Raw genomic sequence first — 27,060 nt, forward strand, 5'->3', positions numbered from 1 at the left:
TTTTTTTAAAAATCATCTCTGCATTACTTAAACTAATCTGCTCCTTACAGGGACCCAGTGGGATTGATGACAACTAATAATACTATCTTTTAGAACTGATAATTAAGTGTTGTTTGCAGCTGCTGTATACTTATCAGGAACAAAATAATCATGCTGTATTTTTGTCAGGAAAATAACTTGCTTAATATGTAATTGTGTACTGTGCAATGTGGACTTAGTTAGGAATTGCTGTAGCACATGTCATACAACAATGCTGAAGGGAGTGTGCTGCCTCAGGCATGATATGAAAGATGCTGAGGACATATTAAAAACATTTCATGTTTTCCTCCGGTTCCATCAGTAAAATACGTGTTTCCACATCAATACAAAACTGATATTCATATCGGTACATTTTAGGGACTATCTAATGTAAATAATATATGATTAATGTAGGTAGTATATCGTAAGTGAAAACAAATATTCCAGAAAGAATTCTCTCAAGTTATATCATTGAATTATCACGGACTAATCAGCACAAACATAAATTTAAGACAAATCTCTATTTGGCCACAAACTTGGCCACAAACTTAGTTATTTTCATGTTATCCTGCATAGCTGTTTGAATACAACTAGGATTCATTGCAGTTGTTTTTAAGTTGAAACTGTGTCTGGAAATATATACAGTAATATGGAACTGTTCGGCAGTATCCCCACACTTCGATATTTCAGCTTTGAACTCGGTGCTGATTTTCTGGTCTTCATATGACCAGAATCCAGACAACTTACACATTAAACGTCTATGCGAGGCAATGTCACATTATGGACAGCTTGGATTCAGCTCTGTGAGTCGTTTCTCAAGTGTATATTCCATTCAGAATAACAAGTTTAATATTGCCTTTTACTGTCTTAAAACAACCTTCCTGACAATTCAGATTGCTTACGTACGCCAAGAAGAGACTAATTCAAAAATTTAAGTACATTATGCAGTTCTTAAATGTGGTTTCTTTTTCTAAACATGTATTAGTTAATAAACATTTGGAATGATTGAAAGTAATTTGCATTTCACAATGCAGTAAACTTGTTAACAGAAGTGGGATTGAAGTGTAATTCTTAAAGGAGATGGACAGGTGCAGAGGTGTAGATAGAAAATTCCAGGGCATGGAGCAAAGCAGCTAAAGGATTCATTGCTAGTATTGGGAAAAATCAAAATGAGATCCCCAAGAATCAGTGAATCGTGTTTGAGAGAAGTTCTAGAGTTGAACAATGTGCAAATGGGAAGAGGCAAGGATGGATTTGAACAAAGTTGAGCATGTTGAGGACTTTTTTTTTTAAAATAAGGACAAAATTGATCAGGCTGAGCTTCATTCCTCTTGAAAGAGAATAGATGAGAGGCGACCTGATAGAAGTCTGTGAGGTTATCAAAGGGTTTAATTAAGTAGTTGCAGAGAAGATTTTTCCAATTGTGGAGACTAGAACTGGGGCCATAAACTTACGTACTCATGACTAAATCTAAAAAGAAAATCAGGAGAAACCTCCTTTCTCAGAGGATGGTTGAAATTCTCTCAGAAGGAATAATTGAGGAAAATAACATTGCATTTAAGGAGAAGCTGGATAAGCATTTGAATGGAAGCAAAGATCATAAGAAACCGGAACAGTCGGATGCTACATGACCCCTTTAACATGCTCTGCCTTTCATAAACAAAACTTGCACATAAACCGCACATTCCCACAACCCACTTTCCCATAATTCCCTTAGTGCCCAAATTATACCAATCCTAGACTTTGATATACTCTTTGACTGATCTTTCACTGCTTTCTGAAGTAGAAAATCCTAAAAATTCACAACCTTTAGTGTAAAAGATAATCTATCTTAATCTGGTTGAGTCCTTATGCTGAGATTATGGCCCCCTGTTCTAGACATTGCAGCCAGAGAACTGGAAAAATATACTCATTAGTTTGGATGTAGATGGAAGAGGTGAGGCTCAAGTGAAATAGAAATCCCGATGTGAACCCATTAGGACAAACATCATTATATTGTTCATTCATTCGTTCACTCATGGGACGTGGGTGTTACTAGCTGGCCAGCATTTATTGGCCATCCCTTGTTGGCCTTGAGAAGGTGGTAATGAGCTGCCCTCTTGAACCACTGCAGTCCATTTGGTATAGATACACACGGAATATTATCAAGAAGTTGTTCCAGGATTTTGAATAAACAACACTGAAGGAGCGGAGATCCATTTTGAAGTCTGGATGGTGAGTGGAATGGAGGAGAACTTTGGGAAGCTGATGTTTCCATGTAATTGCTACCCTTGTCCTTTTAGAAGGTAGTGGTCATTGGTTTGGAAGTTGCTGCTGAAGGAGGTTTTGCAGCACATCTTATAGATGGTGTAGACTCCTGCTGCTGAGCATTGTTATTGAAGAGAATTAATGTTTGCGGATGTGGTGCCAGTCAAGTGAGCTGCTTAGTCCTGGATTTTGTCAAACTTGCTGATTGTTGTTGGAGCTGAACTCATCCAGACGAGAGGGAGTGTTCCATCACACTCCTGATTTGTATCTTGTAGATGTTGAACAGACTTTAAAAAATGAGGACATGGATTATTCGCAAGTTTTCTACTCTTTAACCTGCTCTCGTAGCCACTGTATTTATATGTCAGCTTCCGATCAATGGTAACCCCTCCATGATGTTGATAGTCAGGGATCAAGTGATGCTGCTACCATTGAGCGTCAAGGGGCACTATTGCTTAGATTCTGTCTTGTGGAAGATGTCATTGGCCTTGTGTAGTATGAATATTACTTGCCACTTGTCAGCCCAAGCCTGGATATTGTTCACATCTTGCTGCATTTGGGCATGGACTGTTTTGTTATTTGAGTCATGAATGGTGCTGAACGTTGTGCAGTCAGCAGGCAACATTCCCACTTCAGATATTATGATGGAGGGAAAATCATTGAAGCAGCTGGTTGGGCCTTGGACACGACCCTGAGTAACTCCTGCAGAGATGTTCTGAGGCTGAGATGTCTGACCTTCAACAATCACGGCTGACTTCTTTTGTGGCAAGTATGACTCCAACCAATAAGAGTTTTCCACCTGATTCCCATTGATTGCAGTTCTGCTAGAGCTCCTTGGCAGCACACTCAATCAAATGCAGCCTTGTTGTCAAGGGCTGTCATTCTCACTTCACTTCTGGAATTTACCTCTCTTAAGCCCTTGTTTGAACCACGGCTGTAATGAGTTTCTCTACACCAGATACCATGTAATGATGCAAGTGGCTCCCCGTCACATTAAATGGTAACTGAGTAACACAGTCCAGTTCCTAGGCATGAGGTGATTAGGTTCTTAACCCATGTAGATTGTGTGCTTGGCTATGACCTTACACTCCCCTGAGGATTCTACCAACCACTAACCCTTAACTCTACAGAAAATAAACAGAGTACATGTTGGCCTTGTGCCTGACTATAACTGCTATTTACCACCTATAAATATCTACATTTTGCAGCAAAAACCAATGCAAACTCAGTTAGTAAATCAAGTTAGTACAGCATGTCCAAGAACTTGCTGAATCCAATCGGAAATTGGTCAACCATTCTACAAACCCTTAAATCTGAAACTCGCAATAGAAGCTAAGTTTAACCAATATTCCCTCAATTTACCCATCTTATCTGCAGGTCTTAATTGTCTGCATTCCCTCTGGATAGAAACTGTCCTTTATCTCTCACGCACTGAGAAATCACATCTGCTCTCATGTTAAAATATCTGCAAGTAAGTTAGCTGGGATGCTTAAGCCATCTTATTAAAGTTTTCTAGCATTCTCTGTGAAGCACAGTGGGATATTTTTCTATCTACAAAGTGCTATACAAAATCAAGTTGCTATAAAAGGATAATGTAGAACAATTAGATTAACAATGGGTAAGGACGGATTATTGACCAAACTATGGGACAAACCATTGAAAAGATATTGAAATCCATATGATTCACTGGAAGCAGTCACTTGCATTGAATTGTTGTGGTTCTGCTATCAAGGAGTGATATTAAGACTAGGGAGCATATTTTTAAGGTGAGAGGAGAGAGATTTAAAAGTGACATGAGGCAAATGTTTTACACAGAGGGTGGTTTGCGTGTGGAATGAACTTCCTTAGAAAGTGGTGGATGCAGGTCCAGTTCCAGTGTTTAAAAGACATTTGAATAAGTACATGAATATGAGAGGTTTGGAGGGATATGGGCTAGGAGCAGGCAGGTGGGACTAGTTTAGTGTGGAAGTATGTTTGGCATGGACTGGTTGGATGGAAGAGTCTGTTTCCATGCTATATGACTCACCTTAAAAATGTGCCCCCTAGTCTTGAAATCCCCCCTCCTATGGAAAAGACAACTACCATTAACTCTATCTATACACCTCATTATTTTGTAAACTTCTATCGGGTCACTTCTCAAGCTCCTACACTCCAGTGAAGCAAGTCCCAGCCTAAACAGCCTTTCTTTACAACTCAAACCTTCCATACATCCTGGTAAGTCTCTTCTGAACCCTGCCCAGCTTGATAATATCTTTCCTATAACTGGGTGATCAGAACTGGACACAGTATTCCAGAAGAGATCTTACCAAAGTCGTGTACAATCTCAACATGACTTCCCAACTCCTATACTCAAAGGACTGAGCAATGAAGGCAAGCATTCCAAACACCTTTTTAACTAACCTGTCTCTGCGATGCAAACTTCAAAGAATTATGCACGCGTGCACATGCACGCACACAGGCACACCCAACCACTGAATGTTCATTACTGTAGTATACATTTGAATTGCCTGTGACACGCTCTGAAGGAATTGCCTGAGACATTGAAGATTCAATTGGACATGTCATGTACACCTGGAACCATCCAAAAGTCTTGATTGATTTCAGAGGATTCTGCTACTGGCGGGTGGTGGGGGCAGAAAGCCCAACACAAATGAAAGTGAGCCCTGAGGTGACATCAGTGAGGTAGGCCCAGTGACGAAAGTTTCTGCCTGAGGATCAGCGACTCAGTTAGCTGAGGCTGGGGCTGGTGCTGGCACTGCTGGTGGTTGGAGGGCACAACAGCAGCATCAACTGCAATTGATAATCTCTGACATTGGTGTGCTTGGTAGCAAAGGTGAATCAGCCCAGCAGTGAAAGGTGGCATCTGAGGATTGGTGACTTCCATGTTAGTTGGGTCTGGTAAGAAGAGGATTAAAAGGGCAAGGATAGGGAAGTGAAAGTAAATGCACAACTTGCACGGGCAGTGGGATGAATAGTGTCTTTCAATATGGTAAAATATGAATTTGAGAGTAGGAGGAGTGCCATTGGAATAAAATAATTCATACTTTTGGGGCAGTTGCATTAAATGCTGGTGTTGCTTGGATCTTTCCTTTTTTGTGGTTCTCAATGCCAAGAATGGTTCAGAACTCATGCATAGATGGACTTCTTTTGAAGCTGCAGCTTTTTCATTTTCCCTTATTCTTAAACTGTCAAAATGGTTCTGGAATATAGCGACAGTTGAAGCTTTTCACTTTTTTTCAAATTAAGTGAGTAGTTACTCTGAAGAAACGAGAGTATTAAGTACACAGTGTAACTCTTCAGTAACTATTCAACAGACCCCATACTTCACTCTCTCACCCCTAAATAAACCTCCCTGCAATACTTAGACCTCCTGATATTCCCCTGTTAACCCCTCGGGACCCAGTCACAGTGACTGTGTGATTGTGTACCTTTAAATTTTAGAATAGAGCTTGTCATTGTAAAGGGGCTGTAGTTTGCCTTCTCCTCCTTCCTGATCACACAACTGTTCTGCACTAGAACTGACAGAATTGCAGTATGGCTCCACATTTCTGAACGAGTCCTGATGGAAATCTCCTGGGAGAAAGACAGAACTTTCTCCTTTTGCAAAAGAAAGGACCAAGTGGCACTGTGAGAGATTTGATTCTGCTTTGAAAATCTAGTGCATTTCAACCCTGAATAGCAAGGAGATTGATGGAGGTGAAGGAAATTAACTAAATCTGCTGAGATAAATCAGAAAAAAAATAGTATCTATTGGGTGATTGGGGCATAAAATTAACACTGAATGAAAACATGTCTCCTAACTCCTTCATTCCTTTCATAGAGGGTTGTCATGATGTGAAATAATCTACGAGAAGCTCATGGGAACAGAATTTACAATTACTTTTTACAGCAAAGTGTATAAATGTTTGGAGAAGAAAAGGATTAAAAGGGCAAGGATAGGGAAGTGAAAGTAAACGCACAACTCGCACGGGCAGTGGGATGAATAGTGTCTTTCAATATGGTAAAATATGAATTTGTGAGTAGGAGGAGTGCCATTGGAATAAAATAATTCATACTTTTGGGGCAGTTGCATTAAATGCTGGTGTTGCTTGGATCTTTCCTTTTTTGTGATTCTCAATGCCAAGGAACCGTCTTGACAATAGTTTATAGTTCTCTGATGTATGTGGAACCAAGAGTATATAGAACTCATATGACTAAATGTAATTTTGTGAGCAACAGTCTATTTCAAGTTGTATTCAGTACTTGCTAATGGGTATATTCAACTTCCATTTGCATTACATCTCGGCAAACACATCAAAATGATTTATGTGCTATATTTCAGCAAAGGATAAAATGTTAACTTCATTTGCGAACTCCAGTACAAACCCATTCATTTGCGGTACTTTTGTTCCACTAAATCATGACGTTTTATGACTACTTGTGATCAGGGAGAGATGGATTGCGTACTGGCTTGCAATGGATAATTCTGTTTCAGAATGGAGACTTGTTATTGAATAATTTTGCAACAATGAAACTGAAACTAATGTGAGTGATGCCTATCCTGATTGTTCTATTTTCCTTTTACAGGGCTGTTGCAAAACCAGAGAGATATAGTGGTGACAATGTAATTTACAAGCCACTTGGGGTAGGTTCAAAGCCCCTCTTGACAGTAATTGCTGAAACCACTTAGCCTGCTGTTTGCTATTTAGAATTTGTAACTAGTTTTTCTTAGTAGTCTGGCAGTTATTCAGTAGCATCAATTCTCATATTATTGTGAAACCATTGAATTTTTCAACCTGCCATTTGTTTGGTTCTGACTTATACATGTGTAATATTTTACCCTTTTCCTTAGGAAAATAGTCCTGACATGGTGTATCTGGGTTCATTAACAAACTTTGACCTCACATTTGCGTGGACCCAAGATAAGTGTGTTCCATTGGTTAGAGAAATCACTTTTGAAAATGGTGAGGTAAGCATTAATTTAACCTGTATTCATTTCAAATAAAAAGTTCTATACTAATACTGTGAAAATTGCTTAACTCGTCGCAATCAGCAGTTTTGAGTCTTTCCCTTTAAATATTGCATTTTAAGGGAAAAACATCCACTTATAACTCTGCAAATATTGTCACTTTGTTAGACAGCTGGTTCTGTTTCTTTTTTCAATTTTCAATTTTGATCTTCTGACTTTCCTTGTTCACCTGGTCGAACAGGTATTTAAGCGGATTACTTTTCACATCTGTGACAGTACATGCCACAAGGTCATGTAAGCGTAGTCTGTGTTGATTTGGCTTTTGAAAAGCATACTTTCATCTTGTTCCTTTTGCAGTCCCATTTTCAGATTAGGATGAATAATTACATTCCTACCATCTATTATTCAGTGTTATATTTTGAGACTAAGGAAAGGCCTATACAAATGAAAGGGCCAATATTTTGTTGTGGAAGAAACTTTCAGGTAAGCCTCTAAGGGGAAAAAAAAATTGTTTCCTGCTTCCTTTGTGCCTGAATGAGCTGATATAGACCAAAGTAAAGAGTTTCTTCCATCAGTGCCTTTTGAGAAGAGCTTGGATGTCTGAATAAGTGAAGTTATATTTTTCCTTTCTGCGTGGGTAGCCCACGGGGTCCAGATGATCCTGGTTGAGTCATAATTCCGTGCAAGTATATTGCAAATCTTGCTAAGACGTGTAGTGAAGTTATTAAAGTATGCGCTACTATTCCTGTCTTACCTGTTAGTCAGTTAGCCTGTTTCTTAAAATCCTTGGCTGAAATGCATCCTAAAAGACCATTTGCAAGCTTTTAAATAGTTAAACATTTTACCCCAGTAACTGCACCAGTCAGCATCAAAATAAGCAGACCAGGTAAACCTGTGCATAACTCCCTCTGCAGGCAGAATCACTTTTTTTGACAAAATGTAACTCATTTTGAGGAAAAGCTGCTGAGTGGACTACTTTCACAATCAGTTTCTGATCTGAATAAGTGACTTAGTCATAAAAGCCAAAAGCATTCTTGTTGATGTCCAAGTTTTTGAAGTAAGAAGAACAATGGAGATAGAAAAGGTAGCATTGAATTTTCAGAATGAATTAAATCAGCTATTGAATTGGGAAGAACAGTGTGAAATGAATGGTAACAGTAAAGTATTGTAAACTGTGCAAAACATGCAGTGTAGTCATGTTAGATTAACAATGGAAGAATTAGAAATTGATTCATAGACTCAGTTGTCCAGGCAATGTGGCAAGTTTTTATTTCAAACAGTAATAGGATATATAGACAGAACAGTAAAGCTTTAAAAGTTTTGCAGTGGTTAGGCCAGACTTGGATTACTGAGCTCAGTACTGGAAGTCACTGTAGTTAGAGAATGTAAAGAAAAGGCATGAGAGTAAACTTAAATTTTAAAAGATAAATTTAAAAATCAGATATTACAAGCAAAGTCTTTACTTGGATAGAAATTTTGAATGATTTATAATGTATGGTAACAAATAATTCTAAAATTAAAGCAGCTATAGTACCCGATGAAGGGGCTATTGCCACGTGTCCTTTATCACTTTGGATTTACACTGTAAAGACTTCTACACTTAATAGCCAAAAGAAATGAAACAGACTTAAAGCATGCTGAGAACTGATCATTGCAGAATAAGTTATTTAGAATTGTTAATGGAGTTGTATTTTTCAGGAGTTAACCGAAGAGGGCCTGCCATTTCTTATATTGTTCCACTTGAAAGAAGACACTGCAAGCTTAGAAAAATTTCAGCATGAAACTGCACGACAGTTGATCAGTGAGAAAGGTATTTGTTTTATTTTTTAATCAGTTGTCTGTTTAAAATATATACAGTTGTAAGCCATTTAATCTGTAAAGTGTGCTTTTGAATAGCATTTTCATGTTCTTGGCTGTCTCAAAGCACTTTACAGCTAATGATGTGTTTTGTAAGTATGGCAAATGTTACAATGTATGACAAAGTACAGCAGGTTTGCACATAGTAAGGTTCCACCATAAGTAGTCAATTAATCTGTTTAAATGATCATCCTGGAGTGCGAAGAAAACTATCAACTTTGAAATCTTCAATATTTCTCCTCTCATCGAGTGTGAAGAGCTCATGTAACTCATGTTATCTACCTAGACTTCCACAAGGCCTTTGATAAGGTACCTCATGGGAGGCTGCTGAGTAAGGTGAGGGACCTTGGTGTTTGAGGTGAGCTACTGGCATGGATTGAGGATTGGCTGTCTGACAGAAGACAGAGATTTGGAATAAAAGGCTCTTTTTCGGAATGGCAACCGGTGACAAGTGGTGTCCTGCAGGGTTCAGTGTTGGAGCCGCAGCTGTTTGCTTTATATGTTAATGATCTGGATGAAAGGACTGGGGGCATTCTGGCGAAGTTTTCCGATGATACGGAGATAGGTGGACAGGCAGGTAGTACTGAGGAGGTGGGGAGGCTGCAGAAAGATTTAGACAGTTTAGGAGAGTGGTCTGGGAAATGGCTGATGAAATTCAACGTGAGCAAATGCGAGGTTTCACACTTTGGAAAAAAGAATTTTGGAAAAAGACATGGACTATTTTCTAAACAGTGAGAAAATTCGTAAAGCCGAAGTACAAAGGGATCTGGGAGTGCTAGTCTAGGATACGCTAAAGGTTAACTTACAGGTTGAGTCCATGATTAAGAAAGTGGATGTAATGTTGTCATTTATGTCAAGAGGGTTGGAATATAAAAGCAGTGATGTACTTCTGAGATTTTATGAAGCTGTAGTTAGGCCCAATTTAGAATAATGTGTCCAATTTTGGGTCCCACATGTCAGGAAGGACATAATGGCACTGGAGCGTGTCCAGCGGAGATTCACACAGATGATCCCTGGAATGGTAGGCCTAACGTATGATGAACGGCTGAGGATCCTGGCATTGTATTCATTAGAGTTTAGAAGGTTGAGGGGAGATCTAATAGAAACTTAAAAGATAATGCATGGCTTAGAAAGGGTGAACGCAGGGAAGTTGTTTCCATTAAGCAGGGAGAGTAGGACCCATGAGCACAGCCTTAGAATTAGAGGGGGTAAATTTAGAACGGAAATGAGGAGACATTTCTTCAGCCAGAGAGTGGTGGGCCTGTGGAATTCATTGCCACAGAACGTAGTGGAGGCCGGGCCGTTAAATGTCTTCAAGGCAGAGATTGATAAATTCTTGACCTCGTGGGGAATTAAGGGCTACAGGGAGAGTGCAGGTAAGTGGAGTAGAAATGCCCATCAGCTATGATTAAATGGCAGATTGGACTCGATGGGCCGAATGGCCTTACTTCCACTCCTATGTCTTGTGGTCTTATCACTGCTTCTACTTGCCCATAAGACATGTTATTTTCAATTAGCCCTAAATGTGTACCTTTCTCTTGATTCCTTGCTCATTTCCCAATTCTATCCTGTAGAGACCCATTCCTTGCTGTCTTAACTCCTGTTGAATTGCACACTACCCAACTTCCTCCTTGGCTCCTCTGGCACTATTCCCTCATCTTTCAAGTTCACCAGCAACACCTTACTCTTCACGCTGCTGCGCTGCACCCTTCTGTCCTTGCAGGCTGAAGTTTTATCCACTCGGGTGGTCAAACATGTCGCTTCCCAAATCGAAGCCCATCTTTCATGTAACACTACATTTGAAACTTGCTCATCCAGTATTCATCTTATTACAGCATCAAGACAACCTTGCATCAAGCTGCATAAACATTTTGGGAAGGATGACCAAAGCCATCTTCAGACACGGGTTTTAAGGAGCATCTTAAAGGAGAAAGGAGTAATACAAAGGTTTTGGAACTGAATTTAAGAACTTGGACATTAGTAGTCAAAGGCACAACTGCTAATAGTCAAGACAATTAGGAATATGCACGAGGTCAGAATTGGAAGAGTACAGAGGACAAAAGACCGGAGGAAGTTGCAAAGGTAGAGAAGGACAAGCGATTTGAGCCAAAGGGTACTAATTTTTACAAAAGGAACTGAGAAGAAACATAGGTTAGGGACCACAATGATTGACAGGTGAACGGTACTTACTGAGAGTTCAGGCACGCGTGGCAAGAGTTTTGGAGAAGATCAAAATTTTGTAATGTGCAGGATTAGGAGAGACTGTCCACGAGTTCATTGTAATACTAATTAAAGCATGAATTATGGTTTTAGTAGTAAATTAACTAAGGCTCAGATATAAGTGGATATTGTTAAGAATGCAAGTAGGTGCACTTGGTGATGGAGAGGGTGTGGAGTCAGGAGTTGGTGTTCAGATAAAACACTAAGTTTACAAATGATCTCAGACAATAGCCAGCGAGAAGGTTGATGTTGGTGACTAGGAAGTGGAATTTGTGGTTTCAACCTTCAACCATCTAGTTGCAGGAAATTTCTATTCATCCAGAACTGATGCGAGACGGGTGGTCTGATAAATTAGAGACAATGGACAGGTTGGAGAGGTGATCATTACATCATAGTTGTGTATGTGGAGACTGGTGTGTTTTAGACTGATGGTGCAGGAGCTGAATAAGAAGCCATTGCAGGTGAACTCATAGCTACGACTAGATATATAGGAATGAAAACAGGCTGTGTTCTTCTACCCAGCTGGACAATGAAGAGAAAGCATTGGGGGAGGACTTGTTCAATCACAGCCACGACATCTCCAGCAATGACCTCTTTTTCCATGTTGTCTTATTTCCCCCAAAATATTCGCCTTGGCACTCTTTCATTTGTACACCGAACTTCAATGGTATGAACCAGTTATTTCAGGTCTCCTTTCATACATAGTCATAAAATCAAACTTTACCTCTCCACTACTTTTCAACTCTTCCAGTGATGTCCAATCTTTAATCAAATTTTCCTGTAATGTGAAGTCTGAAACTATTGTCTTTGGTCCTCGTTTAAAGGTCCATTCGTCTGTCACTGTTTCTGTCCCCGTCCTATGGGTTGTCTTGTGCTGAATCACAGTTTTGAATCTCAGGATCCAATTCAACTTGAGTTGCGTTTCTAAGCTCTGGATCCCACTTTTTGGGCAACCTCCAGTCTTGATCCTTCTGGGCACTTCAATCTAGAACTCCTTCTCTTAAAAGCCTGACACCTATTTCTTGTTTTTAAGGTCTTCTTTATGACCTGCCTATGAACAAGCTTTCAGTCGCCTTCCTAATAAGTCTTATTTTGGCCTATAACCGTTCTGTTTCATTGTACCTATGAATCTTGTTTATTTTTCTCTGTCAAAGACAGTGTTAATGCATGTTGTTGAAAAATGGCTTTGCTGTGTTGTGACATTTAATTAAATAATTTATCATATTAATTATTAAGAAAACATTTTCTAGCTTTCTTATAAAGTATAATAGACACACAAATGCTTTACCTCTCCATATCTCCACATGCCTGCTCCATTCTTTTATAGAGGAAGTGCCAGCAAAATCCAAAATGTTGGCTTTGGCTTGAAAAATTGACCCTTTAAGAAGTGCAAGTCTGTAATTGAAAATTGAGTCACTGTCATTTTGTCCTCCAATTGTCAGCATTATCCAGATTTCTGAGCATCATAGACCTACTAAGCTATCTTCTCACATTTAGTAACTATACTGTATAAAAATTTCAAGTCTGTAACAACATACTCCTCCAAATTATTTTAATAAAAATCCTTATTGTATACTTTATTATATTGTTAATTTTGTCTACTGTATATGCTCACATTGACCTTCAGCAATACAATTACAATGTACATATGTTTGGAGTATAATAGCAAATTTTGTTAAACTTTTTTTGAGTTACTTATGAACTGTAAAGTTAATACTTGTCATAAACAGTGAAGATCTGCTAGCCTCTGTGACGGCAACAACATACAGTTCTGCTTGGTATGGTGCAATGATAGCCAAGTCACAGCTACTTGCGTTGCATCTTACATAAAGTCATAATTGAATTAAAACTTAATTCATATGGTTGCACAAAGTCATATAAGCAACATAAACCTGTTTCAAGATGAAACACACTGCTTCACAGAGTTAAACTGTCATCTTCTCTCTTATCTATAAAAGTATTCAGCATCTTTTTCCTAGTATTATTGTCATTCATCCTGGTATAGTTTTAATATTACTTTGGTATTGTAGTTCACTTAAAACTTATGATAAAACTGATTATCATAGTGACAATTTTCAGTGTTAGCAGCCTGACCCTTTGAAAATCTTGAATGGAAAATTAACTTTAAGTATTGAAAGGAAGCCCATTTTAAATATCAATCAAAAAACCAAAGAACTGTGGATGGTGGAAGTCAAAAACAAAAACCGAAATTGCTGGTTTTCAGCACAGTTCTGAAGAACGGTCACTGGACCTGAAACGTTCATTCTGATTTCTGTCCACAGATGTAGCCAGACCTGCTGAGCTTTTACAGTAATTTCCATTTTAAATATTTTACGGGGTTTTTATTAATCTCTTGAGTAAACTCTTCAAGAACAGAAAAAAACTGCATTTCAGATTACATGTAGAGAATAAAGTTGCTATTAACAGTCCAGCCTGGAAGATAACTGTGTGGCAATGGTGAAATGATGGTACCATTAGTTGGCAAAAATGTGAATAATTTTTTTAGAGCAAGCCTTTAGACAAACTGTGTTACAAGCCCCAGCCAGCAACAATGGAGCAGTGATGCAATTGAGTTGTTAAGAAAAATAACATTAATTCAGTAGTCAAAGTTTGTCTGCTTGTATAGTATATTTTAGCAACTGGTGAAACTGACACTTCTTTTTAAATGTGACCAGAATAATATAGCCGTAGTGAAGTATACAGTTACTATAATTGTGTTGTGAATTATCTGCATGAATTTGATTATACAGACTGTGGCATTGAACTGTTAAGTGTGCTTCTTTGTTTTTCTACTTTTTAGCAAGAAAGATTGTAATGTTTAATTTTTTGTTTTTCTGCTTTGTACTGTGTTTCTGTACCTGGCTATCTTTGTACTTAAGTTGTTCAAAGATACAATTGTACTCATGTGAGTACAAGTGACAATACACCTAATTCAATTACACTTCAACATCTTCAAATTCCCGTGATACTTCTTGAGCTTTGTAAAGCAAAATCAGACATGAAGACACAGGTGATATTAGGACACGTAGTCAAACATTTGGTCCAAATGGAAGATCTTATGGAATAAGTAAGAAAAGCAGAGGTAGAGGTGGAGAGGTTTTGGGAAATAATTCCAGAGCTGAAGTGCTAGGCATTTTGAACACCTAATGGTAATCAATGTTGAACAACTAAATTATCTTTCCCCCTTGCAGTATTTACTGCACTTTTCAGCCTTAAGCTAGATATTCTACGTTCAAAGAGTTTATTACATTAGTGATTTCAAGTTATCCTGGCTCCAAGTTAGCTCAGTACACCTTTGTTGACAGATTTAAAACTTCTTTTACATCCTCCTTCTCTGCCCACAACTCTTGCAGGCCTCTTCTTCCACACCCTCACTTCACTTACAGCCACCTCTTCCTACTTTCTTTTCTTACTCCTCTTGTGACGTGCTCCTCCATCCCTGCCTTCAGACTCAGCAGATGCACTAACTCCCTCCTATTAACTGGCAAAAAGCATAACCCTAGCTCCCAGCAAAAAACAGCTCCAAACCTTCAGCAGTTCCCTTGTTTCCATTACTTATTTTCCTAACTGTTCACTGCTCTTTCAATTGCTGTTTCCCACATTTGCTGCTCGTGAGCAATCGTGTAAGAGACATAGTCACTAATTGAAGAAGCGATTCCTCACTAGTTCTGTCCATTATGCTATGGGGACAACTTACCTCTGACTCATTACTGAATTTTTTCTAGTCATTTTGGTGACTTTTTGGAACAAATGACTTGTACATTTTAAGCACTAGATAGGAGTCCAGAGTTAAAGGCAGAAGTCCTGTGGTTGGAAAGCAATGATGTAATTAGCATGGATGGACTTGACATACAGCAGTTTCTGTGATTTGAAGGCAGGTGTGGCAAGTGAAATTCAGAAGTAATTTGAGAGATTATTGGAGAACATGCTAGAGGTATATTTGCAGGAATGAAGAAGCAGTAAATACAGAGCCTGCGGGGTGACCTTATAGAGATTTATAAAATCATGAGGGGCATGGATCAGATAAATAGGCAAGGTCTTTTCCCCGGGGTGGGTGAATCAAAAATTTGAGGGCATAGGTTTAAGGTGAGAGGGGAAAGATTTAAAAGGGACCTCAGGGACAACTTTTTCATGCAGAGGGTGGTGCATGTATGGAATGAGCTGCCAGAGGAGGTGTGGAGGGTGGTATAATTTCAACATTTAAAATGCATCTGGATGGGTACATGAAGAGGAAAGGTTTGGAGGGACATGGGCCAAATTCTGGTAAATGGGACTAGATTTATTTAGACATATACAACAGTTACAACAAAACACTTGGCAAAGATTTTATGGAAATGGAATGTATAATTTATTTGTGTATAAATGCAAATAAAAACCGAAAGAACTGCAAATGCTGTAAATCAGGAACAAAAACAAAGTTTTTTGCAGGAAAAGCTCAGCAGGTCTGGCAGCATCTGTGAAGAAGAAAACAGCTAATGTTTCGGGTCCAGTGACCCTTCCTCAGAAGTGTTCCGAGGGTCACCAGACCCGAAATGTTAGCTCTGTTTTCCCCTTCACAAATGCTGCCAGACCTGCTGAGTTTTTCCAGAAACTTTGGTTTGGTTCCTGTGTATAAATGCAAACTGGTAAGGATGCTTATATAAACATAAATATAAATAGGTAGTAATTACTTTGTGGGTCTGTATTTATGTATAACGTTTGTCGAGAAAACAGTCCAACTGTTGATTCGAAAGCTGTGACTATATTAATTCAAAATTTTTCTTAAATGGTTGAAAATTCCTTTTGGGAGGAATTCATGAGGAAAGAAGTAATGTTCTTTCTCATTTTTATGTAAATACAATGTCAATCTGTTGTTATCCTGCATTCAGGTCACAAACGCATGCATTTGTATGACAGTGTTAACACATGAATAACTTATAGGTACTATAAACTTCCTGCATGCTGACTGTGACAAGTTCCGTCATCCTCTTCTACATATACACAAGACACCAGCAGATTGCCCAGTTATCGCTATTGACAGCTTTCGGCATATGTATCTCTTCCCAAACTTTAAAGACATAGAGTAAGTACAGTTCTTTTTTCTTTCTTTAATAATCTCCAAATGCAATCATATTAAAGATAATAAAATATCTGGTGGTTGTGTCTTGAGTTTCTGAAGTATTCATGCTCTGGTCTGCAAATTTGCTGCATTTTCTACTGTGATATTTTCTTCTGCATTTTGAAATCTCAGTGATGACACCACGTAAAACACACTAGTAATTTCTGTGGTGATACTGCAAATTAATTGCCCTAACTTCGTAGATGACCACATACCACCTTTTTATATGTTAGGTTAGCAAACTTTGCAAAATTTATCAAATTTCCTGTTTCCATCAAAATACCTTGTCACTTTTTAAACTTAAAAAAGGTAAAGGACATTTTGACATGAGACATTATATCTACAGACTTGAGGTTTCACTGGTGGGGAAACAAGACACTGTCTGCATCCATTTGCACTTAAAACTAGAGTGGAATTTCCCCATATGCAAAATATATTATTTGAAACAAAGCTTGAGTGCAAGCCAATACTTGATTCAGTTTTATTTTTTTAAATGGATGTGCTACATTTGATAGTCTTAAGTAGAATCTATACGTCATCTATTAAAAATGAAGTGGAATAAGAATAGTGAATATTTGTGAGCTACTGATCAACAAATGTCTTCTGTCCAAACTATTAGCAATGTCTACCCAAATTGTATTCTAATGCTCCCTTTAACAAAATGAAATAAATGTTTGAGTTACAAAGGAGAAGGAAGATTCCAGGTAAAGCATTGATTGGATTAGAGAACGTTTCTTAATCCGAATCTCCATACCGGACTTCTGTTGGGGAATGGATCTGTTTATTGTTCTTTGACCTTTGTCTTAATGATTGGTGTAAAATGTATCCATACCTGTAGGTCCACCTGCATGTAGCTATTACCTTCATGAAATAAAACTTCCCAAATTTTTAGCACTAGGGATACTTTGACACATATCTGTATCACTAGCAGCTGCTTTTCAGAACCATGAATCAGAACAAATAAATGTAAAAGTATTTTTTAGTGTGCATTGGCTGAACATTTTCTTAGAATGACTTGCTTACGTGCTGTTGAGCTTATATTTGAAAGAAATAACTACAGCAAGCTTCTTTTTAAAAATAATACTGCAATTTGAGCCAATGTTTAGCATGTATATAAATTATTATTTGTTTCCTAGGGGATCCAGTCTATAAGATGCAGTACATTCTTCAAAGTTATTGAGACTAACTAACAATAGTCTCCATGATTGCAGCAAATTTGACATTTTATAGATAAAATTGATTGCTGCATTTCAGCACTTTAGGTGACAACAGATGATCTAAGATTAAATTTAAATTGATCTTTCTTCAACATTTTTGTCTGCAATGTATGCAATTACTTTGCTCAGAGCTCCTTTTGAAAGCTGTCTATCAATACCAACTACCTGACTGTTGCTCGTATTTGTAAACTCTTTGTTTGATACCTGCTGTTGGCTGCTTTTCAGCTGCTATTCAGAAAAGCTGTTGCAGGGCTATGCACTGTAGGAGTTATTGAGGGGCAGCAATAGGCTGTCGTTGCTGTAATGCCCTAAGAGGGATTGAAAAATCCCAGAATCCAACAGAGTATAAACTGGCAATTCGTCTTCTGCCTCCTTTCAATTAAATAGCCTCTGACTAACTAAAAGAAGAATCAATTGGGATTGACTTTTTAAGTGGCTTGTTTTTATTTCCTGTTTCATGCTCTATTTTGCTCAGCTAGTTGACTGTTTTACTTTAATTTCAGTACTCCAGGTGCACTGAAACAATTCGTATTAGATCTGCACTCTGGCAAATTACACAGGGAGTTCCACCATGGCCCAGATCCCACTGATGATGCTCCTGGCCAGGTAAGAAACTTATGTCGAGAATTTTGATGATGCCCTTGGTGGGTTAGTGATTGAAAATAAGTTATCGTGAAGTGTGTTATAAATATTTACTCTCAATCATAATTTTTTTTGAATGTCTGAGTTCTAACCCCTCTAACCATTACTCATTTCATGATATCTGATCTGTATAGTACGGTTTATACTAATGCTAAAATGTTTAAGATCCCTGCCTAGACATTTATTTAATTGCAGTTTTAGTCTCATGCTATTTGTAATTTATGATGTAATGCATAATGAATGATGGAAATAATCACAATGTAGGAATCTGTCTGGTGTTAAGCGGTCTAATGCCATAAATCTAGATAGTCAAGTCTGGATTTGTATTAAATGCATTGTAGACATTTAAATTTAAAAATCCTTGTGCACAGTTTTATAATCTGCACTGGTTTCTTGGATGGTTTTGTTCAGCTTTGATTTCCTATTTAATTTTATTTTTGTTTTAATGGTGGTCAGTATAGCTAATGCTGTACAATGCATAGTGGTGCCCTTGATGAGCAATTAAACTAATAATTTCAAATCACGTGTTAATGATTATATTCAAAGTTGATAATTTAATCTGCTTGATTTGCTGGTTATCAGGGGCTTCTTGGGACAAATGGTCTGTATACTGAAAATACTGTACAAATTAATCATGCTATTTATTGACATTTAAAGGTTTCCTTTTTATAAAACAACTCATCACACCTTAAATGTTTCAGGAGTTTACCATATGGAATGTCACAAAGTGTTTTGACGGTTAATACTTTAATATCTCCTATATTAGTAAAAAAATACAATTAGCCTGTCAGCACTTGCAAGGCAGAGATATAAATTAATAATACTGAGAAATACTTGGATATAGTTTTAACCATTTCAATGAACCTTGAAGGAAAGGAATGCTATATCTATTGGCCTGTACCATATTTCATTATAAACCTATGTAAATAATGGAATCAAAGTACAGTAATAGGAAAATGTAAGTTTTAAAACTGCCATACATCTGGAATATTGTGTCCAATTCTGGTCGCGTCATTACAGGAAGGATGTGGAAGCTTGGAAAAAGTGCAGAGGAGATTTACCAGGATATTGTCTGAATGGAGGGAAGGTCTTATGAGGAAAGGTTAAGAGAGCTAGGGCTTTTCTCTTTATAATGACAAAGATGAAAGGTGACTTGATTGAGGTGTACAAGATGATCAGAGGTTTCGATAAAGTGGACAGCCAGAGACATTTTCTCAGGGTGGAGGTGGCTATTATGAGAGACCATAGTTTTAAAGTGAGTGGAGGTAGATATAGTGAAGACATCAGAGATAGGTTCTTTACTCAGAGTGGTAGGGGCATGGAATGCATTACCGGAGAGGGTAGTGCAGTCAGCCTCATTAGGGGCATTTAAGTGGCAATTAGATAGGCATGTGGATAATAATACAAGCTAGGGGTGGATGTTAGACAGACCTTAGGTTTAGGGTAAAAGTTCCACACAACATCGTGGGCCAAAGGGCCTGTACTGTTCTAAGTTCTATAAATTCAGATTTACTGTGGTTTTGGAAATCAAGAGACCAGATAATTACCGTTACTTAAAATTGTCAAACTTCTCAAAGTTGCTACTTTACTTCTATTCACAAGTTCATACTTTTTTTTTAAATCCTAGCCAAGTGAAGTTGCAAGCAGCCCCCCAGAAAGTTCATTCCAGAAATTAGCTCCAAGTGAACACAGGTACACCATCCTCAAGAGAGAGAAAGATGAATTATAGATGTATGAAGGAACTGTACAAGACCAGAAATCAAAGAGCTTTGCCTGATGAGAGGCAGGAATACTAAGCCTATATTTTCATAAGTCTGTGTGTACAGTTTTTATTTTGGATAAAACAAAAAAAATTGACAAATTGTGTTTTTTTTATTTTTCTTTGCTTCCCTGGCTTGTGAATATGTCGATGTACTGTGGTCATTCAGTGTAGTGGATTTTAATAAAACTGTTAAATGTATAACTGTTGATAAACACTGGTCATTTGCAGATCCTAAATTTTTCTAATAAAAGGTCATCTCTTGTACCAGGATTTGGCAAGAGTATGCTGGCTGCATACTGTCCCATGAAACAAGCCTCATCACTTCGTATTATTTCCACATGCATTTTTCTTTAAGTGGAAAGTGTTCATTTGTTCCTTGCTCTGTGGGAGTGGCTTGGTGTTCATGTTTCACATTCCTGTGAGAATGTGTTGATCTCTTAATTTTGAGGAAACAAAAATAAAATAAGTGGCCTACCAAGGTTGGTGAATAGATTTTGTTCAAGCTATGATCATACAATTTGCATTCCAAATAGTTTTTAAATGATAAATATTTTAATAAAGCACTTAAAATATACAAATATTAACATTTAATGATTGTACATTTGTTATCAGTATATACAGCTGATCTTCTGTCATTAAAAATGAATAATCATTAGATTTTGGTGGAGACAAATCCTACAGTTTACAAATTGTATATAAAATTGTTTCTCTTTTAAGCCTTTTTCCAAGGTTTAGCTTAAAAGAGCTAAGTTTGCGCAATTTAACTAGATTTTTTTCCAGCTTGAGTCTTCAGCTCTGGGCAGCTGGAAGAAAGTGCGAGTTCCTGGTCCAACGTCTGCTGCTGTTTCTTCAGTAACAGCCTCCCACCTGTGAAGCCCAGTATCCCTCCACTGACTGCAGCTGCGACCCCCACAATTTTGAAGCCTGCCAACAGGCCAATAGGCCCTCCCATCGCACCACCAATGAGAGCACCTGCCACCGGCAACATTGCAAGTTTATATTTAGCGGCCTGAAAAATCAATGAAAAATAGGTTTAACAAAGACACAAACTAGATTGTAAGTTACTGTGTGATTTCTTGCTGTCTTAAGAGCTGGTGCCAATCCATCAGTGTAAAGTCTTTCTTTACTGCAGCTGTTCTCTGGATGATTACTATGTACAGAGCAGTGCTAGTTGGTTTCACTGCATGGGACCATCACAATACAGATTGATTTTTTTTTTTGCCATGCAGTGTGTCACTTCTCCCTTATTTTTTTAATTGCTGTTTCCCTTAACATTAGAGAGGCCAGATCAATCAGTTGGGTTAATTCAGAGTATTGCTGGCAGGTAGAGTGCCATTGATTACTCAGCAGGCAAAGATCCCTACCTTGGCCAGATTCTTGGTTCCCTCTTCAACATTCTCAGCAGCAGTACTGACATGGTCTTCAATGCTGTCAATCTTCTCCTGTTGGGTCTAGATGTAAAGGAATTATGTGCTAGCTTTCCAGCTGGGAAGCAGCAGTCAACCAATACGCACAATTATAATGCCTATAATCAGAGTTTGCAACGTCTTTCATCTGGTAGTCAATAAATCTACAGTGTCTTAAAAGTACCACCTTTCCTGCTAGACTGTTTAGATGGTTTGCCAAGTCTTTTAAAAATTTATCAAGATTAAATCTGTTCTTAAATGATCACAGATTAGTGTTATTTTAACCCATTAGAGGGCAGCAGTTCTTTACACTTCTGTGGTTTTAAAAAAACCTTCATTTTTTTAACATCCTGATGGCTACAATCGAATCAACTTCTGTCACAGGGTCACACTTGGAGTTCCTTATTTCAGCTGTACCTCCTTTACACCCACAGAACAAAGACTTTTTAGAAGGAAAAAAGTAAGACTTACAAAATACATTTCAATAATTTAGTTTTTACAGTGCATGTGAAAATTTGTTCAAACATTTTGGCAAAGCCCGGATCTAGCACTCTGTGGTCTTTTAAGTTTATCACTCCCTACTATATCAAGTGTGTAATGGTAAGATGATTGGTTCAAAAAGCCAAAACATGCATTTTATTTACATTTAGTTTATATATTATACAATTGCAGCACTGTTCTAATCTTTTGAAACAAAATAGATAGGAAGTAGACAAATTTTAGTTGCGCGAGTAATCCCTTAAAGTAATTTCTAAGTGTATTAATGTACTGTCATTTATCCTGTTTAGACTTTAATTCATTAAATCAGCAGTTTTACAAGACACTAATCTTGTCTCTAGCCAACATAAAACTCAGACATTGCGTAGTTAAATGCAGTAATGAAGATTAAATCAAACCTTTCCTCCAGAGGGTGGGTTACCATTGTGCTTGCAGATAGAAATGTTAGAAGTTAAATCTTCCAGCCGATCGCTGATTCTTTGGTGACCAGACATACAACTGAAGATTGTGTCAGGACCCTGTGGAAATCCTGACATGCAGGTTGGAGGGGCAATTCCCAGAATTCCATGCACATGGCTCAAATGCTGCATACTGCCTTGAATAACATCAGAGTAACCTCACAACTAATTTGCCACTTAACCATATCACCCATTCAGAGTAGATGTTTAAATATAGTAGCTTGCACTACATAAAAAAGGGCATATGTTGTCTTTCCTTTACTCTGTTCCACTGTCCTTTTCTGTGATCGCTAGAATCAGAAGATCCCAGAAAAAAATAGACAGCAATATGGACTTTGTCGATTTGAGTTTGCACTTTGTATGCTCAACTTTGTTGTAAACTCCCTTGGATTAAAGGTGTATCTATTAATTATTGGTGCACTATTACTTTAAAAAACTGATACCTTGGCTTCTACTTGAATACTTTTATTATGTTCCAATCTTGTTTCACACTAAAATGACTGAGTGAAGAGCAGTAATTTCCCGGTTTGCTATAGGTGAGAATGTCTCTGATTAGCTGCATAACCTGCTTGATTACACTAAAAATAAGTAGTTGCCATATCCCAAAGGACTGTTCCCTCATCAAACAAAGACAACTAACCGGTGGTGGTTTAACCTGAATGTTACCACACCTCAAGCAATGGGCGAGGCTAGTTATTTCCCACACCTAATATAGCAAAACTAACCAGGAAAGTTAGAATTCATGTCAGCAATTGATACATGTCCCCAGGCAGGAAGCACCACCACCATTTGCCACTGACCACAAAAGCCATAGCAATGAGTTGGGGAAAGCTACAAGTATTGTATTTTTAAGTTTTTAGAAAAATAAGGTTTCTAGCATCTGCTATGATTTTATGCTGAAACGTAGACAGGACTGGCTGTAAAGCAATTTAGATTAGATTCTCTACAGCGTGGAAACAGGCCCTTTGGCCCAACAAGTCCAGATCGCCCTTGGAGCATTCCACCCAGACCCACACCCCTGAACACTACAGGCAAATTAGCATGGCTAATCCACCTAGCCTGTACATCTTTGGAGTCTGGGAGGAAACTGGAGCACCCAGTGGAAACCCACGCAAACATAGGGAGAATGTGCAAACTCCACACAGACAGTGCCCGAGGCTGGAATTGAACCCGGGTCCCTGGCGCTGTGAGGCTGCAGTGCTAACCACTGAGCCACCGTGCCGCCATTTAGGCTCAGCAAAATAACATTACTTATCGTAAATGTGAGGGAGGGAGGGAGGTGTCTTGTTAGAGATGATGCAGTAGATTATGCCCTTTTCTGTCAACTATATTTTTTACATCAAGACCATCTCCTGCTCCTTTTGAAGGGGCTGTCATGTACAATCGTATTAATACCTGAATGTGTCATTCAGTAGTATGTCACTAACCTTCCTTTAATAAATGTCTCTGCTTCCATCACAAGTGATGTGGACTTTTGGGGGAAAAAAGCTGCAATGTCGATTTATTCTGTTCGTATAAGCATTGAGAGAGTCATTCATCCTGGCATTTGGGATATGTTTTGGGGAAATCCGATAATACAGGAAAAATATACTCTCCAGGGTTTGAGTGAAGATTTATAGCTTGAGTGCTAGTTGTAGATATTGGTGTGTTTACCAAGCTAAGGGATTTGATAGCAGCTGTTTTGTCCCCTTACTTGGTGACATCCTCAGTGCTGTTGTCTTGTACCGGTTCAAATGTATCTGGTCTGGGTTGCGCTGGTTCCAGCTGTGTGTTGTAAAACATCGAGAAACATACTCTCCTGGAATGACGCATTTTTGACTGACTACCTGTATTACAGTGGCCAGACCAACCGGGCCCCAAAACCAGAATGGGCATCCTTTCAGCAGAATCTTTTAGGACAGGTCAAACACAAAACATCTAGTCAGGACAAAGGCAGGCAAGGTTAAGCCCAGACTGGTCCTGGAACATGAGGCTGGTTTGCGCATTAGAACATAGCAAGCAGGGTTACTGCCAAGATTTTGGAGGTGGGATGATGCATGCCAAAGGCAGCATCTTCCATACATGACAGGATCCCATTGGTCACTGTGACCTTCACCTGGAAATCTAATGGCAGCGGGCCACAGAAGGGATAAGAAGGGACACCTTGCGAGTTACTTACCAGACGACAATGTTGCTGCATTAACTCTGTTGGCCATTTAAAAATCTATTTAGTCGAAACAGTATCAATAGCCTTGTGCAATGCATGTCTTTTTCCCAAACAACTACATAATATTGAAACCCATTACTTTGTCATTCTGCAATAATGGACCATTGATGTCTGTGTCCATACAATACATTCCCTTTTTCAATTAAGAATTTTGCAATATAGTCGCATCATACATTGCTTAGCACCATTGTGGATTTAATGTTACATTTCCAATTCAAAGGAGAACGATCATGGATTTCAGATTTTCTAAATTTGGAAATTCGATCTAAGTAACTGCAACATTTTGACTATCAAAACTTTGTAAAATGTGGATGAATACAGATCAGCCGAAACAAACCAGTTTTGGAGTTTCCAAGCTGGGTTGATATAATTTATTCACAGAACTGATTGTAAAGGTAATAATTACCTTTTGCAGGGAGGAGAAGAGGATGTAATAGATAAAAGCATAAGAGGTAGAATTACCATTGGGCAAATAGTGGAAGAAAATACAGAAGGGAGGAAATTGTGTTAACAAAAGTTGCTTGAGAGTAGCAATTAGCGATACACGTCTGGAGTGGTTGTGATTGCACAGCTCACAAAGGCTGGCTGTGGTCCTGTTGTTGTTATTAAGTCCATGGATGTGCAGTCATGTTTAATTTGATACCAGAGTTATTACAATCGGTGTAAAGTGTAATATTTCCAGAACCAATGGTGTTGCTTATGTGTTAGAGTATCCTTTTTAATTCACAGAAATTCAATTTGTTCTATTTAGCCACAAATTATTCTTGCAGATTCAAAACATATGACATGAACTAAAGAAATAGATTTTCCTTCATTCAGTACACAGGTAATTGAAAGATAAATACTTACATGAAGTAACTGAGAAAATTCATTTACCAAGTTGCTAAGATCATTTAAATCCTGAAAAATAATTATGTAAATGAACATTACAAGCTACTCAAATGTATCCCAGAAAAAAATCATTAAACCTGACTGTCTAGAAGTGCCTGCAGTTAACGTTACTACTAGTCTGTGTAATTCAACAGAATAAAGTGAATTAAACACCCTTACCATTCATTTAATCAGAGTATAGGTACTATAGAAAATGCTACATATACTTCGAATTACTTAAAAAATTACAGCCTAAATCTAGATGACATCAAATAAGATTATATTAAAACTAATTCTATTTTGTGTTGCAAAGATATATCATCGCCAGTTATTATTTCACTTAAGTTCAAAAGACTATAATTTACTTCTTCCAACTTCTCCCATGATTCGGCAGCATCTTGATCTTGTGGAATCTGTGGCAGTGGCATGTTCACCTGAACCAGACATTGGGACGATGGTGAGCCCAAGGCTTGGGAACTTATAATTGTTCCTACAGGAAAAATAGTTAATCAGTGCAATGTCCAATTGCGTAGTCTTAAAAATCTTTGATATTTAATTGGTTGTATCATCTCATTTTGCAGGTAATTTCTGGAAAGGGACAAAAATGTCACTCCTCCTGACAGTTTTATTTCAGAATAAGGTCATTTTGTTTGCTCAATCCTGTAATTTATTTCATACATAAATTTGTAAGGGTTTCAGTTAACTACAATTTAACCTAAAAATTACACCATAAAAAGAGATCATTTCTTGGCTGAACGATAATTTAGATGAGGGCAGACCTGTTAACTAAAAATATTAACTGATGTTCGTTTACAAATGTAAAGTCACATCTTGTATTCTTGTTAACTTCAATAAAACAGTAAGAGTTCCTCAAATAACAGAAATTCTCAGTAACTTATCTTCTTCCTGCTTGGCCTGCTGTGTTCATCCAGCCTCACATTTTATTATCTTGGAATCTCCAGCATCTGCAGTCTCCATTATCTCTCTCTATCTTCTTCCTTCTGCAAGATTCACAAATGGCTCCGTAGGTGCCTTTTCATATCAGTAGATATGAAACTAAATCATTACAAAGCTGGTAGTTGATGCAAGATGATCCTGATTATTTCTCTCCCCCCCCCTTCCCTGTAAAATGTTTCCTCTAAACAGAAATAATGCACCATTACAACCAGGCTTTCATGGCTGCCTGGGAATACTTTCTAAATACTTAACCTTATGATAGGACAACCATTTTACAGTGCTAAATAAAACTTCTACTTTAAATATTATTAATTCACCAATAAAATGTGTCAGAAATTCTGGTTGTGATTTATGTTTACAAGCTTTTCTTTCAGGAGATGAATTTTATGTTCCTATTGGGACACAAAAGACTGCCAACAATTCCATTGTTTTGGATTTCCCAATCCTCTTACCTCCCTCAGCAGAGGATTGGCAACAAAATAAGATCCTCAGAATCAACGCAAATATGTTGGGCTGAACAGTCTCTTTCTGCACCACAACAATTCTGTAATAACCTGCTCAATGATGCTCTGTTAGGGTTCTGTCGGGGTCACTCAATAACGGGTAAGGCAAACCTTAAAGAGCAAGATCACTAGATACTATGGCAAATGACAACT

General features: G+C 38.0%; 2 protein-coding genes across 5 annotated transcripts in view; one reads left to right on the forward strand and one right to left on the reverse strand.

Moving 5' to 3' along the window:
- The window catches only part of erp44 (endoplasmic reticulum protein 44), a 92,998-nt gene extending 71,764 nt beyond the window's left edge, over positions 1-21,234 (forward strand). For all 3 annotated transcript variants that reach the window (XM_048524138.2, XM_048524150.2, XM_059655416.1), the window contains 6 exons: positions 6,832-6,889; positions 7,097-7,213; positions 8,912-9,023; positions 16,211-16,352; positions 18,109-18,211; positions 19,875-21,234. In XM_048524138.2, the coding sequence (XP_048380095.1) occupies positions 6,832-6,889; positions 7,097-7,213; positions 8,912-9,023; positions 16,211-16,352; positions 18,109-18,211; positions 19,875-19,976 (634 nt within the window). In that variant the 3' untranslated portion in view covers positions 19,977-21,234. The remainder of the gene's footprint in view (positions 1-6,831; positions 6,890-7,096; positions 7,214-8,911; positions 9,024-16,210; positions 16,353-18,108; positions 18,212-19,874) is intronic.
- Positions 20,543-27,060, reverse strand: part of stx17 (syntaxin 17) — a 94,236-nt gene continuing 87,718 nt past the window's right edge. For both annotated transcript variants that reach the window (XM_048524163.2, XM_048524172.2), the window contains exons 5-8: positions 25,813-25,937; positions 25,427-25,477; positions 21,374-21,460; positions 20,543-21,018 (exon numbers count right to left, since the gene is read on the reverse strand). In XM_048524163.2, the coding sequence (XP_048380120.1) occupies positions 20,770-21,018; positions 21,374-21,460; positions 25,427-25,477; positions 25,813-25,937 (512 nt within the window). In that variant the 3' untranslated portion in view covers positions 20,543-20,769. The remainder of the gene's footprint in view (positions 21,019-21,373; positions 21,461-25,426; positions 25,478-25,812; positions 25,938-27,060) is intronic.

This window comes from Stegostoma tigrinum, chromosome 2 (genome assembly GCF_030684315.1).
Source record: "Stegostoma tigrinum isolate sSteTig4 chromosome 2, sSteTig4.hap1, whole genome shotgun sequence".
Classification (NCBI taxonomy): domain Eukaryota; kingdom Metazoa; phylum Chordata; class Chondrichthyes; order Orectolobiformes; family Stegostomatidae; genus Stegostoma; species Stegostoma tigrinum.